This window comes from Nematolebias whitei, chromosome 2 (assembly GCF_014905685.2).
Source record: "Nematolebias whitei isolate Nwh7 chromosome 2, NemWhi1, whole genome shotgun sequence".
Classification (NCBI taxonomy): Eukaryota; Metazoa; Chordata; class Actinopteri; order Cyprinodontiformes; family Rivulidae; genus Nematolebias; species Nematolebias whitei.
Window position 1 is genome coordinate 35,899,933 of NC_056499.1, and position 13,848 is coordinate 35,913,780.

The 13,848-nt window shown below is 39.7% G+C and overlaps 1 protein-coding gene across 1 annotated transcript in view; it reads right to left on the reverse strand.

Annotated features, from left to right (window-relative positions):
• The window catches only part of ccdc102a (coiled-coil domain containing 102A), a 41,707-nt gene that overhangs the window by 21,459 nt on the left and 6,400 nt on the right, over nucleotides 1–13,848 (reverse strand). Inside the window, exons 3-6 of the mRNA XM_037697663.1 lie at nucleotides 9,425–9,663; nucleotides 7,901–8,009; nucleotides 2,296–2,412; nucleotides 1,831–2,040 (exon numbers count right to left, since the gene is read on the reverse strand). Coding sequence (XP_037553591.1) covers nucleotides 1,831–2,040; nucleotides 2,296–2,412; nucleotides 7,901–8,009; nucleotides 9,425–9,663 — 675 coding nt within the window. The remainder of the gene's footprint in view (nucleotides 1–1,830; nucleotides 2,041–2,295; nucleotides 2,413–7,900; nucleotides 8,010–9,424; nucleotides 9,664–13,848) is intronic.

Consider the following 13,848-nt stretch of genomic DNA (forward strand, 5'->3'; position numbering starts at 1 on the left):
AGGACCAGGAGGATGAATCAACAGGACCAGGAGGATGGATCAACAGGCAGTCAGGGAACAGAGATGAACAACCTGAGGAACAATTAGAACAAAAAAATACATAAGCAGGATAGAAGAAACTCACAGACAAGAAAATTAACTCAGTCCTGTGAAGAAAAATGTTAATGGAAAATAAATTCTGACATATTTTTACAAAAGATCAGATGAAGACAACTGGCATGAAGAATAACTTCCAGCTCCATCTCAATGTACCTGTGATAGTTTAATAAGTGTTTTGTTACTGTCCTACAGTTTATTGATGCTGATTTATTCTTGTAATAATTCTTATTTCTTGTTCTGTCTTGAAAGAGTCTCATCTCAACTTGACCCATGATTACCAAACACTAAACTAATAATATAAAACTAATGTAAATGAACAGTCCTGCAGTAAATACCAACTTTGTGAAGGTTATGGTGTTAAAGTAATTTTATTCAAACATCTTGATTCAGCTATTATTGATTCATAGAAGACAGAAAATGAGATCTTGTACCTTTCTGATACTTTGAATGCAACATTCAGTTCATGAAGTCATTCTCCTCTGGTTTACCTGGAAAACATGAAAACATTGACTCATCTCCACAATCACGTTTTTCTTTAATGATAATGTCACAATTTATGCTGCAGTCTTTGACAAATGATCTATAACTTTAACTAAATTACGTCAGTCTTGTTGTCATGTTGTCATCATTCTTTGTTAAATCAGGTCTCTTGTAAATGAGTCCTCGAGGCTCAATGGGATTTACCTGTAGAAATAAAGGTTGAATGAATCTCTCAGGAAAAAAGACCAAATATTTTCTAGTTGAGTTCAGTAACTGGAATTACCATAAATTTAAAAAAGACCACCTTTCAAAATGTAAGCAGTAATAGATATTTTAAAACGCTGAATTAGAAATAGACCTGTTTAAACTGTCATGTTGCAGAGCAGCTGCAGTTAAAAAACAACTAGTAATTTAACATGTTTCATTAACTAAAACTGGCGACATGAAGTATTAATGTTGATAAACTGTGGTACAGAACAGTCAGATAACGCTTCACAATGGCAAAAAAGTGTCGTATTTGCATCAACTTACCGGAAAAACACGGAGAATGAACTACGTTCAATGCTGAACCCGCTGCTGTTTGGAACTCTTTGCCGCTTCATGACCCACGTGACTTCCGCATTCCATTCTTTCTATGGGAGTCTATGGGAGTGTCGCAACTCTCTCTTTACAGGGCTCTGGGAAAGGTGAAGCTGCCTCCACCCTCGTTTGCCCCACTCTGGGCCCTTGAGCAAGGCCCTTAACCCTCACCGTCTTCTCCCAAAACAGGTCTCTCTTGAAAATGAGTCCTCGTGACTCAATGAGACTGTCTGTATAAATAAAAGTTTTAAAAAAGTTGTGGAGGATGGGGAGGCCAGTGATTTAACTCTTGTATTCACTGATGTAGTGCAACACTGACTGACTGACTTGTAAAAAAAAAAAATAATAATTAAAAAAATAAAAGTAAAAAAAATAAATTTGTATGACTTTTTATAACTGTTTATTGTTGTCGCTGTTGTCCATTGTTGTCGTTATTCTTTGTTGAAATCAGGTCTCTCTTGTAAATGAGTCCTCGAGGCTCAATGGAATCTACCCGTCTAAATAAAGGTTGAATGAACTGATGTAGTGAAACACTGACTCTGGTTTATATTGATGTAACAAATAATAAAATGAGCACAAACCTAAAATTGATGGAGACTATAAAACAAATAGTAAAATTTTCAGGTTAATAAAAAACTCATGAGCACAAAACGATGAAGGTTTTCTGCTCACCTTGTTCTTCTCAAACAGTTCGCTCTGGATGGCCTTGAGGTCTGTGTCCAGAGCAGAAGCCGCCTGCCGGCGTTTCTTCGATAGCTGCTCCTCCAGGTCTTCGACCTGAGCTCTCAGCTTTTTGTTGTCCCTCTCCAGGGCCAGTTTCTCCGTCTCCAAACGCTCCCTGCGCCCCCACTCCGCAGCGTTCTCCACCTGCAGCCGTTCCATCTAATGGAAAAACACAGAGCCAGCGGTGTGTGTTACACACAGTATTGTTGATCCATCCTGGTGGCAAAGAAGAGCTAGACTGGGATTAAACAAAAGCGTTAAATTACATTAACACATATATTCCGAACAATTCTCTTTTGACACCTACACTTGTTTGTTTACTTGTATTGCAGCACTGGTTTTAGGAATGCGCTCACTGTAAATAAGTTTGACGTGACTTGATGACCCCCACCTTCTGCTCTCCCACCTGCTCACCTCAGCTCGTAGCTCTGCAAGCTTCTTGTCCATGCTGCTCCGAGCTCCCAGTTCATCCTCCAAGTCTTCAGACATGCGGCCGAGTTCATCCTGATGCATTTCCTTCAGCAGATTCAGCTAAATGATGTGGAGTAAGAGAGCACGCACAGAACGTCAAAGGACTGGGTTTTTACAGCTGCACATCAGAAACTGAACTAAAATGATACCAGGAGCTAAAACTAATTTCAAGCACTTTTCAAAACATTTAAATGTTGGAATGCTAAAATATCTCCTCCGTTTTATTATTTAGCAGACTGTCAGAAAAACATTAACATCTTTATGTTAATTACGTGTACAGCACTTTGGTCCTGTGGGTGTTTAAAGTGCTCTATAAATAAAGCTGGTATGGTATCTTGACAACCAGTGCTGTTTATTTATTTAAAGAAAAATACATTCCTTCCACCTTTAAAAGGTGGATATTCATGAGCTCAAACATCTCCGGTGGTTTCAAAGTATCGATTAAAGAGTGTAGATAAGGTTGACCTGATCTCTTCTGTCTTTTCTTTTGCTCCTCCTAGTTCCTATCTTATCTTTGCATCTCTGCTTCCCTTCAACCTTCTAATGTCTGCTTCTCTTCTATCTGCTTATCTTTAGCATAACCGTCACAGCCATTTCCACATCTCTCAAGCATTCTGACCCCACCTGCCTTTCTCTTGTTTCTGACCTGCTGGGTTAATAAAGTTTCTCAGTATGTTTTATAAAACCTTGCTTCAGCGACCCTCGGTTAGTCTGGACTGCCACCAAGTGGCAAAAAACAGACAAAGCATCGGGTGGCACACATTTACACATGCAGCTTTGGATTTATCAAAAGAGAAGGCTACAATGTCTCGATTCATTTCACATGAATCTGTGTATGGCTGTAATATTTTCCTTAAACTTATTAGTCATTGCTGAACAATGTACTAACAATTAAAAAGATAATTTATTGGAACATTTACCATAAACACTCCTGAGCTAGAAGAGCATAGATTTGTTTTGTGCAAATCATTTATTCTAAAAGCTTCATGAGAAAAAAAATAAAAAAACACTGTACATTAAGCATGTTTTTATTTTATAAATTTATAAACTGCACTTGGTTAGAACTGTTGCTTTGCACCAAGAAAGTCTGGGTCGACTCCGAGCAGGGACTTGTCCGCTTTTCTCCTCGTTAGGGTTTCTAGCATTCTATAAAAACAAAATTCCCTAATTTTTCCCCGAGTAAATCCTGGAATTCCAGAAGATATTTCAGTCACAAGGAACGCTTAAAAGAGCTTATTACCTCTTGGAGATACAGTAGGTATACTGTAGTCTGTTACACGCATACAGAAATCATTCGCAGTAATTAATTATATTTTATATAATCGGATACTAAAAACCACCATAGCCAGTCAGTAATAATACATATACACTGTAGAAGCAGAACATAGACTCATTCTACTAGAATACTAGCATCAATACATCTACAGTAGTCCCTCGCCACTTCATGGTTCGTTTTTTGCAGACTCCCTCTATAGCAGTTTTTCAAAATAAGATTGGACAAGACACACAATTGGCTGATTGATCACACAATCGGCATGAAATTTTTATTTAAAATAAATTTTAAATTATTTAGCACCTGTTGCACCTGTGTACAGCCCACAGCTGCAGGAGAAGCTGCCCTGCAGTGAAGAAGTGTACGAGGTCGAGAGTGCTGGCAGGTGGCAGAGAGCAGTCGGAGGCAGAGAGCTGAAATCATGACATGCTGTGCTCTTTGAGAGTACTTAAGAGTTTAGAAACATTGTTAAGAATATTGCAAGAGTTTGTTTGCAGTTTTTCCACTTATTGTGGTGCTTCTGGGTACAGATCCTCCGTGATAATCCGTGATATTGCGCCGCGCAAGGTGGCTGCATGTTGGAGCAGCTCTTACTTTCATTCTGAGATTTTGCTTTTGGAAACTTTAATTCCTCTTTTTCTGGATGTAAATCACATTTTTTGGATGATTGTTTCCTCTGGTATCAGAAGCTGTGCAGCTGGAAGGATTTTTACTGAAACTTTTATAGTTTTGGACATTTGTTATGATGCGTAACCATGGCAACAAGGCTGTTTTCTACAACCAACAGCAGCCGATTAACATCTCAAAAGCTCAAATAATATCTCAACTACAGCCCCAAATCTCAAATGAGTTGAAAAGGGTGTTCTGTGGATGCATTCTCATCTACCTGCCAGCTGTGCTTGAGTGCCTGACCACTGAGATCCTGGAACTAGCAGGAAACACGGCTCATGACAGCTGAAGGACAGGATCGTCCTTCGGCACCTACAGCTGGCTGTCCACAGTGATGAGGAGCTCGGCAGACTGCTGGGAGGAGTGGCCATCGCTCTGGAAGGAGTTCTGCCCGGCATTCGGGCGGTCCTACAGCCCGGGGGAACCGAGAGACCAGCCGAGTCTGGGTGGACGGATCGGACGGCATCTGCAGCCAGTTTCTTAGGATCCACTGTGGGATGGACCTTTACAAGAGATCCTTCCTGTCTACAACCATCAGTGTCTATAACATCTCTTAATGAAATGAGGATAACGAGTTACAGAAACAAATAATTTCCCTTTGGGATTAATAAAGCATTTTTAAATTGAATTGAAGGGGGCCGAGATGGTGTAGAGGCAGGGCAGCCGGCTTGGGACCCAAAAGTCCCAGGTTCGATCCCCAGTCACTGCACATCACGTGGCGTCTCTGGGCAGCACACCTCATCCCCAAAATGCCCCCAGGGCGCTTTCAATAGCTGCCCACTGCACCACCTGGTGGTGGATGGGTTAAATGCAGAGACTAATTTCGCCATTGTATGGAAACGTACAGTGCTGACATTGTGATGACATTATTATTATTATTAAATTGAATAAACGAGGGACTACTGTACACATTAAAATCTCAGAAAGATCATCTTTGACACAGCAGATCAATGCTCACATTCCCCGAGTTTCTCTGTCTGGAAATGAGAAAGTCATTAATTTACCAGGTTTTCCCAGATCTCCAGAATCGCTGGGAACACTGCAAGCACTTGCTTGTTTTTGTTGTTTTATTCTGTTACCCCCACAGACCAAAAACATGCATGTTAAGTACTCTACATTGACTCTAGGTGTAAGTGAAAGAACATTTTCTGTCTTGTTTGTCTCTGTTTAGTCTTGTAACAGATTGGAAATTTGTCCAGGGTGTACCCCACCTCTCACCCAATGACCACTGGAGATAAGACTCCAGCTCCCTGCGACCCTAAACAGGAAGAAGCGAGTAATAAATATGGGAATGTGTAAATAAAGATGGAGTTATATAAAGGATTATTAGCTAGTCTATTTTTCTTTAGTGGCTTTTAACAGTTTCTTCCTGTGTGACGTAAGGAAGCCATCATAAGAACCTACGCAGGAACACTTTGACCTGAAAAGGGAACACTGTGTTACATCCTTATACACTTATTAATCCCAAAAGGTGCTGCAGTTTAAGTTTATAACTCTCTACAGGTCCGTTACTAGGAGCCACATTAACGCTTGTTATCTGAACATGCAAAACTTTTATTCAGACTGGTGATCTTAGTCCACAGTGATTTTACTCCATTTATACTGTTTATAAGAGCTGCAACTCTGTATGAAAATACGTCTTCATTTGCAATGATTGTAATATAAAGTTAAACTTTAAATTCTACTTTTAATAAATAGTATTGGTTGGTGAAAATAAATCCAATCATTATTCTACACTTTGCACTTTGAGGATCTTTTTACTCAAATATTTATTTCACCATTTGTACTATGAATTTGTCAACCTACTGCAGTGAAATAAACTCTAATTATGTTGTTAAATGTGTAGTGAACTAAGCCTCAGGTCGAAAACCTGACCCTGAGGGCCTTCCTGGAACAGGAACTGTTATTTCATTGATTTGAGTCCAGAAACACAAATTAAGCTCATCCAGAGACTTTCTGAGTGTGTCCTGCACGGATCAATTGAAAGAACACTCTCTTTCATATTATCATTACTATTTTACAAATGTCTTGATAATCAAAAGTGTGTTTAGTTCAAACCATTTTAAATGTTGAAGTGAACCACTCATTTTAAATCAACTGTGAAACAGTATTAATGATTTTTAATCCTCATTCAAAGTAGAAATCAAGTTAATGTCTGTTACAAGAGTAATTATGCATTTTTTTGATATTCTGTCTGAAATGAGCAAGTAGTGAGTCGGTCAAAAGTCAAGGAACGGTCAAAAACATGTTTATCGGAACGAAATGTCATGTTTATCTCTATCAGACAGATAGAAGGAAGACTGGCTCCTAAATGTCTCTGTTTCTTCAAAACATCTTTCTGTCTGTTCTTAAAACAATCTACTCTGTCTCCTTGACTTGTAATAACCTCTGACGTCACTAAAACCACACCCCGATTGGTTCGTTCAACCAATCAGGAAGTTCTCAGAGGAACCGGAAGTGACCTCTTTAAAAAGGGTCAACACTTCCTAGTTCCAGGCAGAACAAGTTCCAGAGCGGAACAAGAGTTCCAAGAAGAACAACGTTCCAGACATGAACCAAAGTTCTGAGAGCAGAACCGAACGAAAGTTCTGAAGTGCTGGAGTTAGTTGGGAGTTCTTTCGAGTCTCGTGGGGATTATGGAATCTTCCACATCTGAGTGGAACTCTGACGGGCTCACAGGTCATGTGAGTCCACCTGGGAGGTGAGCGTGCTGTTGAACGAAGTACTCTCACGACTCCTGAGGTCACAGCTGTTCTTACGGAGACGCTGAAAAGAGTTGAAAGAAAACTCTACACCGGAGCCGAAACTATCGTCTGCAAAAGGTAAAAGAGTCGATCTTCACTTGCGAGTGTACCGTGGGTTAAGCTGCGTCCAAAGGAGCGTGTTGTTTCTGGTTATAACAGACACATCCCCTCACCCATCTCTCTCCATTTAAACTTCATCTTCCCATCTTTAAAACTCTTCTATCTGCCAGTAATTAATCCAGATATTTTCAGAAATGTCTGTTGGTTTCAAAGCTGCAAGTGAAGAAATCATAGCCGTATGATTTCTCAGTGCAAAAGCTCATTAATTAAGCTGTGTTAATTGTAATCAATCTGCCAATTATTGTAAATGTGTGATGTGTTTAAATCATTTTTTAAATAAACGACCCACTGTTGTTGGTGAGTCAAAGATAAAACATGTTTCCGTCCACATTTAATCATTCAAGGCACGATAGTACTCAGTCCAGAAAAATGAAAGAATCCGTTTAAATCAAGGATAATATCAGACGCATATTATCTCTCATTACAAATGCAAGTTATCCTCTGTGGACATTTGTGAACACTAACAGAAGTTAAAGCTTTAGTTCCAAGGGGATGATTGCATTTTAGACTTTGTTCCTTTAGCAATTTAAATTGTATGAGGTTCATTCTTTTGCCCCTCAGATTATCACCATCACAGTTAAAAATATTGGAACTAAATATTGTTGAATTTATGCATATTAAGTAAATGTACGCAAAATTGTGACCCAGGCTTTTTTTTTTAAATAGTCAAAACAACTGCATGAAGGTACCTGATACCTTGAGTAAAACGGAGGACCTACAGCTGTTCTTACTGGACTCCTACCTGTTTGAGGGCTTCCTGCTTGTTCTTGCTGAGTTCCTCATATTTAAGCTTCCACTGACTGAGCTCAGCCTCCAGTCTCTCAATGCTTTTACTCAAAGCAAGCTTGTCTCTGAAAAAAGTACAAAGAAACAAAACATTACAGTTTTCAACATTCTTACTTCGGTTGCAAGTTTATTTTCTGCATCGCCTAAAGTATTGCAGGTTGTATGTTTCCTACAAAAACAACAAAACAAAGAGCCTTTAAGAATTATTAAATATGTTTTCACCCTTGCTGCAGACTGGCCTATTTAGAACCTTTAGATATGTGAATATTACAGTCGTACCAACAAAATAAAAAAAAAAAGATGTTGTGGTAGTGCCATCGATATCATGTAGCTCTATCTGCAGGAATATGCCACTGTCTCAAATCTCTTCCGATCCTCACCACACCAGTTAAGAACCAGCCCACTGTCAGTACCCACCTCTGCTCAGCACAGTTTATGGGACCACCTTGTTTGAGGTTCCAAGTCAACTACTCAGAGGTGTCAATTTTGACGCAAGCAGACAGCAAGCGTTGATTGGCCAGCGGAGATACATCACTGGATGACCCGTCCAGCAAAACTGAAAACTACATCTGAGCCTCCACTTCCTCTCTGATCGTGCTGACAGATGGAGCCACAAGAAATGAATAAATCTACAGAGAGATATCGGAGATGGTGGTGCAGCATGGCTACGCCCAGACCTCTAAGCAGTGCTGGGATAAGCTAAAGAAACTGAAGTCCGATAATGAGGTGATTAAGGACCACAACAGGTGGGGTGGCACAAACACAATGATCCGTTATGATATTGCCCACTTTGCATCGACGATCCCACCCACAGAGCGAGGAAACAAGTCACAGTGGCAAATCACTGAGAAGAACCAATAAGATGAGAACCGAGTGGAGTTGAACTCCACTCAGCAAAGTGGTTCTAGTCACAACCGTCCACAGTGGCCTGTTTTGCCTAGGGAGACCCTTTAGGGGCGAATATCCCAGAAAACATAGCCCCCAGAATCACAGGTGTACTCAAACCCCTCCAACAAGTTAAAGTGGCAATTTTGCAGAGAAGCAGTGTGGCTTTTGTTTTGGTTGTGGAACAATGGACCAGACTTTTACCCTTGCACTGTTGCAAAGGGGGTCATGGGAGTCAAGTGTTCAAGTGAATCAAGTGTCAGAAATCTTTAGAGGGACTATGGCCTGGGAACATCTTGAGATCCCCCAAGAGGAGCTGGAGATTGTTGCTAGGAAAAGGGATGCCCGAGTTTCCCTCCTAGACTTGCTGTGTCTACAACCTGACCACAGATAAGTGGCCGAAAATGAACAATTTTGCAGGTAAACACATAAATTAATAGCATCCATTTCATTAATCTTGTGAAGAAAATTGCCGTTTTCATGGTAAAACGAATTAGCGTAAATTATGAAATAATGCAACATGTTAAATTATACCACGTTGCCAAACAGCTCTTAAAACACATCTATGACAGTCTGGAAATTAGCCTCATCTTACTCTCTTTCTTTCAGCAGGACTTTCTGGGATTCATCGAGTCGGAGCTGCAGGGCATTCAGTTTGCTTGAGTCTTCCTCAACCGTGGTTACGTCCTCCCACAACTGCCTGCTACGTTCTTGCCGGCTCAGACCGGAGGATGAGCGTGACCCTGCTGGATTAACCCCAGGACCATCCCAGATCTCCTGAGTGTCGCGTTCAGTCGCTCCTGAATGCAAAACTGATTCCAGCAGTTCCAGGTCCTGTCATAGCAGGGAGAGAAAAGATAGAGTTGAAGTTATTGGAAAAATGAAACCAGCTTTGGTTTGATGAAACCATATTGTATTCTCTTCTGCTATTCCTGAATCCCTGACATCATGGCCATCCTGTGACAACAAAACCAAACCTGGTCTGAATAAAGAAGGCCAGGATGACAGTCTCTTTAGTTTCTTCTACAAAAAAGTCAAGTTTAAAAACATGCACGTCTCAAAATTGTGTATCAGCACATCATAAACAACATGTGCTGAATAAAAACAGAGCTCCCATGTTCCTGCTGTAGTAACAGGTAATAACCAACAGATGGACGCCATCGATGAAACAAACCACAGTACCGTGGCACATGTGGAAGGAAGTACTCTGCATGTATGTGAGAACCAGAACAATGGAGGAGGGCAGGAAATCAGGCTGGGCTGCGTTAGAGCAGATCTAAGCATGGCTTCAGGACCACCTCTGGTGCGTTCACAGACAAACACATGTACGGTTTACTCATAACTCAAAGCCTCGTGCCTATTTCTTTGTGACAAAGAAACCCTAGAAGCCAGATGGTACGACTGATGTTTAGTCAGTTTAAACACAAAAACCTTCATTTGAGGAGACCACATTTCTTTTAGTGTGTGTTCTTTGTGTGTATGTTTGCACAAGACTGAATTTAGTTGTCAGGATAATTTGGTCTGCAACAAAACTAAAGACAAAGACAAACGTTTAGAGTTTCAAGAAACTCTAATATCTCTGTGTAGAGTTGCATTCAGGCCTAATAAACCCGGCCCAGACCGAGCCCGCAGGTTTTTTTCCCCGAGCCCTACCCAACGGATTAACTGTACGGTAATTAGAGGGCCGAACCCGAAAAAATGATCCCAACTTTTTTTTTTTTAATTAAGCTTTTACTGCTTTTGTAAGGGCAGCACGGTGGCGCAACTGGTAGAGCTGCTGCCTCTCAGCGAGCAGGTCCCTGGTTCAAACCCCGGTCCAGGGGCCTTTCTGGGTGGAGTTTGCATGTTCTCTCCGTGCATGCGTGGGTTTTCTCCGGGTACTCCGGTTTCCTCCCACAGTCCAAAAACATGCATGTTAGGCTGATTGGTAACTCTAAATTGTCCCTAGGTGTGAGTGAGAGAGTGAATGGTTGTTTGTCTCGTTTGTCTCTATGTGGCCCTGCGATGGACTTGCGACCCATCCAGGGTGTACCCCGCCCCTCGCACAGTGATTGCTGGACATGGGCACCAGCGACCCCCGTGACCCAAAATGGAACAAACGGGTAAAGATAATGGATGGATGGATGGATGGATGCTTTTGTAAGCAAATCAGTTTGACATTATAGTTTTAAAAACGTAACGAAAGGAAGATATAAGATTTATTTTTATTAACAAGTTACCAAATGGGTATAAACATACAAAACGAATAGCCTAAAAAAATCAACTCTGCGTGCATTCTCCCAACACCAATAATTCCACTGATGCATGCTCGCTAACCAGTTTAAGACATCTGAACATTTGCTCTGCGCAGCATTTTATCCTCTTTTAAAACTTCACGCTCATCATCTATAAACCAAAAACATTCAGTTGCCCTGTTAAAAATAGTACATCAGATGTTCAGAATTAAACTGGAGCTGACCACGAGACACATTTACGCTGCTGTAACATTGTTATATGTGGTTTGGACATGTCCAGTGTGATAACACTTTTCAGAACGATCGTCTGCACGAGCTCTGAAGAATCAGAGGAACAACTGAGTCCATTTTCTCTTTCTGCTCCTCTTCCTTCAAAAATGTTAAACTTTTAATTTACATTCTTATCCTTATTGGTTCTTGGGTAATCCCTTTTATAATAATTTTATATAATAATATAACAATTATAATATATTTATATTTTTATATCTAATATGTTGTCATGTATTTAGTATTAGTGGTTCAATATAGCTTATTTTATATTTATAAAGGGACAGTGCACGTTAATACACATAGGTTTACTCTGTAAATGTGCAACATTTAGTCCAAGGGGTCAATTTCTATTAGTTTAATCAACGTCTCCTTAAGATATGGTCTTTCAGAGCATTTGTCAAGACATCTGAATTCTGGTGACAGAGTAGCTTGTAAATTATTCCAGACAGACCAACTGGTTGTTATGAAGCCAGACAATTAGTAAGCTCACTTCCACAAACTTTACTCTGATTTTCTGATATGAAATGTGTGAAAAAATGTTTATCTGCAGATAAATACTGTTATTAACTTACTTTGATGTATATGAATGCTTCTGTTCAGTGCCCTGAGAGGACTTCTGTTGTGACTTGGTGCTGTATAAATAAAATGAATTGAATAATATCTATGAGAGAACTTGTTAGTCAGACATATTCTTGGCAGAGTATAGTTGAAGGTAACTAAAAATTACCTGCAATAACTTTTAATACCATGATCTCATGCAGTCTTCCACATGTATGGAAGACGCAGGCGGTAGGAGCTGTTCAGGTGGTTTATTTAGAATAGAACAGGCTAACAAGGAACAACCTGCACTGCAGGGTCAGCTGTGTCACTCCATCCTCTGGGATCAGTAAGCAGGAAGAGTGGATGTGTACCCGAGGACAAAGCCAGGGTCTCCTAACTAGAGCATCACACACACAAAGACCCAAAACTTGACCCAACGCTTGAAGAACTGTCTTGCATGGCTGTACTTCATCTTAGGAGAGACAGCAGTCATTGTGACCTACATTCTCATGTTCACATTAGGTCCTTTTTATAGCTACACAATGCACCTTTTCTTAAAGTACTTATGTACCCGGGTCTATAAGTATAAGAGAAGCTTAGTAGTTAACTAGAGTGGGTTAAAGCAGCATAGTTAAAGAAAACCTCATTAAAATGGACATTAACATGTTAAACAACACAGACTAATAAGTAAAAAGCACCTGATTATGACACCAATGGGGTCATAGTCTGAATTTTTGTTTTTGTTGTGTGAATGTTTATGAAGCGTTCACACTGTTGTGATCCATTTTTCTTCGGCACGATTCTCGTCCAGCAGTTTAAGCTATTGCAACAAATCATACATCAAAACGTTCAGCTCTTTCAGGACATTCCTGCTGTGACTTTTGGTATTGGTGTAACTTTAGCTTTTAGAAATATTTAGCCTTTTCTGCCACTTTTGTCCTCATAGAAAATTAACTGAATTAATTTTACATCCTTCAAATCTTTAGATCCGTTTACAATTTTTTACTGCTCCTTTCACATTTTGTTCTGGTTCAGCTTCTTTTAGCTTCCTTGTGCAAATTTAAACTTTTTTCAGCTACTTTCAGCTGTTTTTAAGTTGTTTTTGCTCCTTTCAGATTATTACTACCTACAACAATTGTATACTTCTTCTAACTTCTTTCTGCTAACTTCAGCTTCTTCTACTCCTTTCAGCTTAATTCTGCATGTTTAAGCTTTCTCTGCTATTTTAGCTACTATTCAACAGTTTTTAAGCTAATTTTAGCTTTGTCAGCTACGGTAATTCCACATTTTTTGCACTCAATTAAACTCTTTTCAGCCTAACCAGGCACAATTGTGCTCTCTCCACTTCCTTCTGGTAATTTAAACTTTGTTTTCTTTATTGGCTACTTTTCAGCTGGTTTTTGCTCATTGAAGCTTTTTCAGATAATTTCCACTTTTTTGTGCTTCTAATTGTGGCAAACATGTGTTCTTTCTGCTTTCTTCTGCTAATTTAAGCTCGTTCTACCTTTTTAGCTACTTTTTATAGCATTTTTAGCTAATTTCAGCTGTTTAAGATAAATTCACGTTTCTCATTGTAATTTCTGCTATTTTCAGCCTAATTAACTTATTTCTGCCAGTTTCAGCTTGTTATTCTCCTTTCAGCTTTTTCATGTTAGTTTCAGCTTTTTCTGCTACTTTTCAGCTATTTTTGCTCATTTCAGCTGTTTTAGTTAATTTCCTACTTTTTGTGCTAATTTATGCGTATTTAAACCTAATTCAGCAACTATGTGTTCTTTTTGCTTTCTTCTGCTAACTTGGGCTTGCTCTTCTATTTCACATACATTTCAGCATGTTTTAAGTTAATTTCAGCTGTTTTTCTACAAGTTCTTCAGCAATAAGCATTCACACTGCGTTTTCGCAGGAAATGCAGTTTCTCTAGTATAATCTTTTAGTTGTAGGTTTTAACGTCATGATCAGTTTGTCTCCTGCTCTGGTT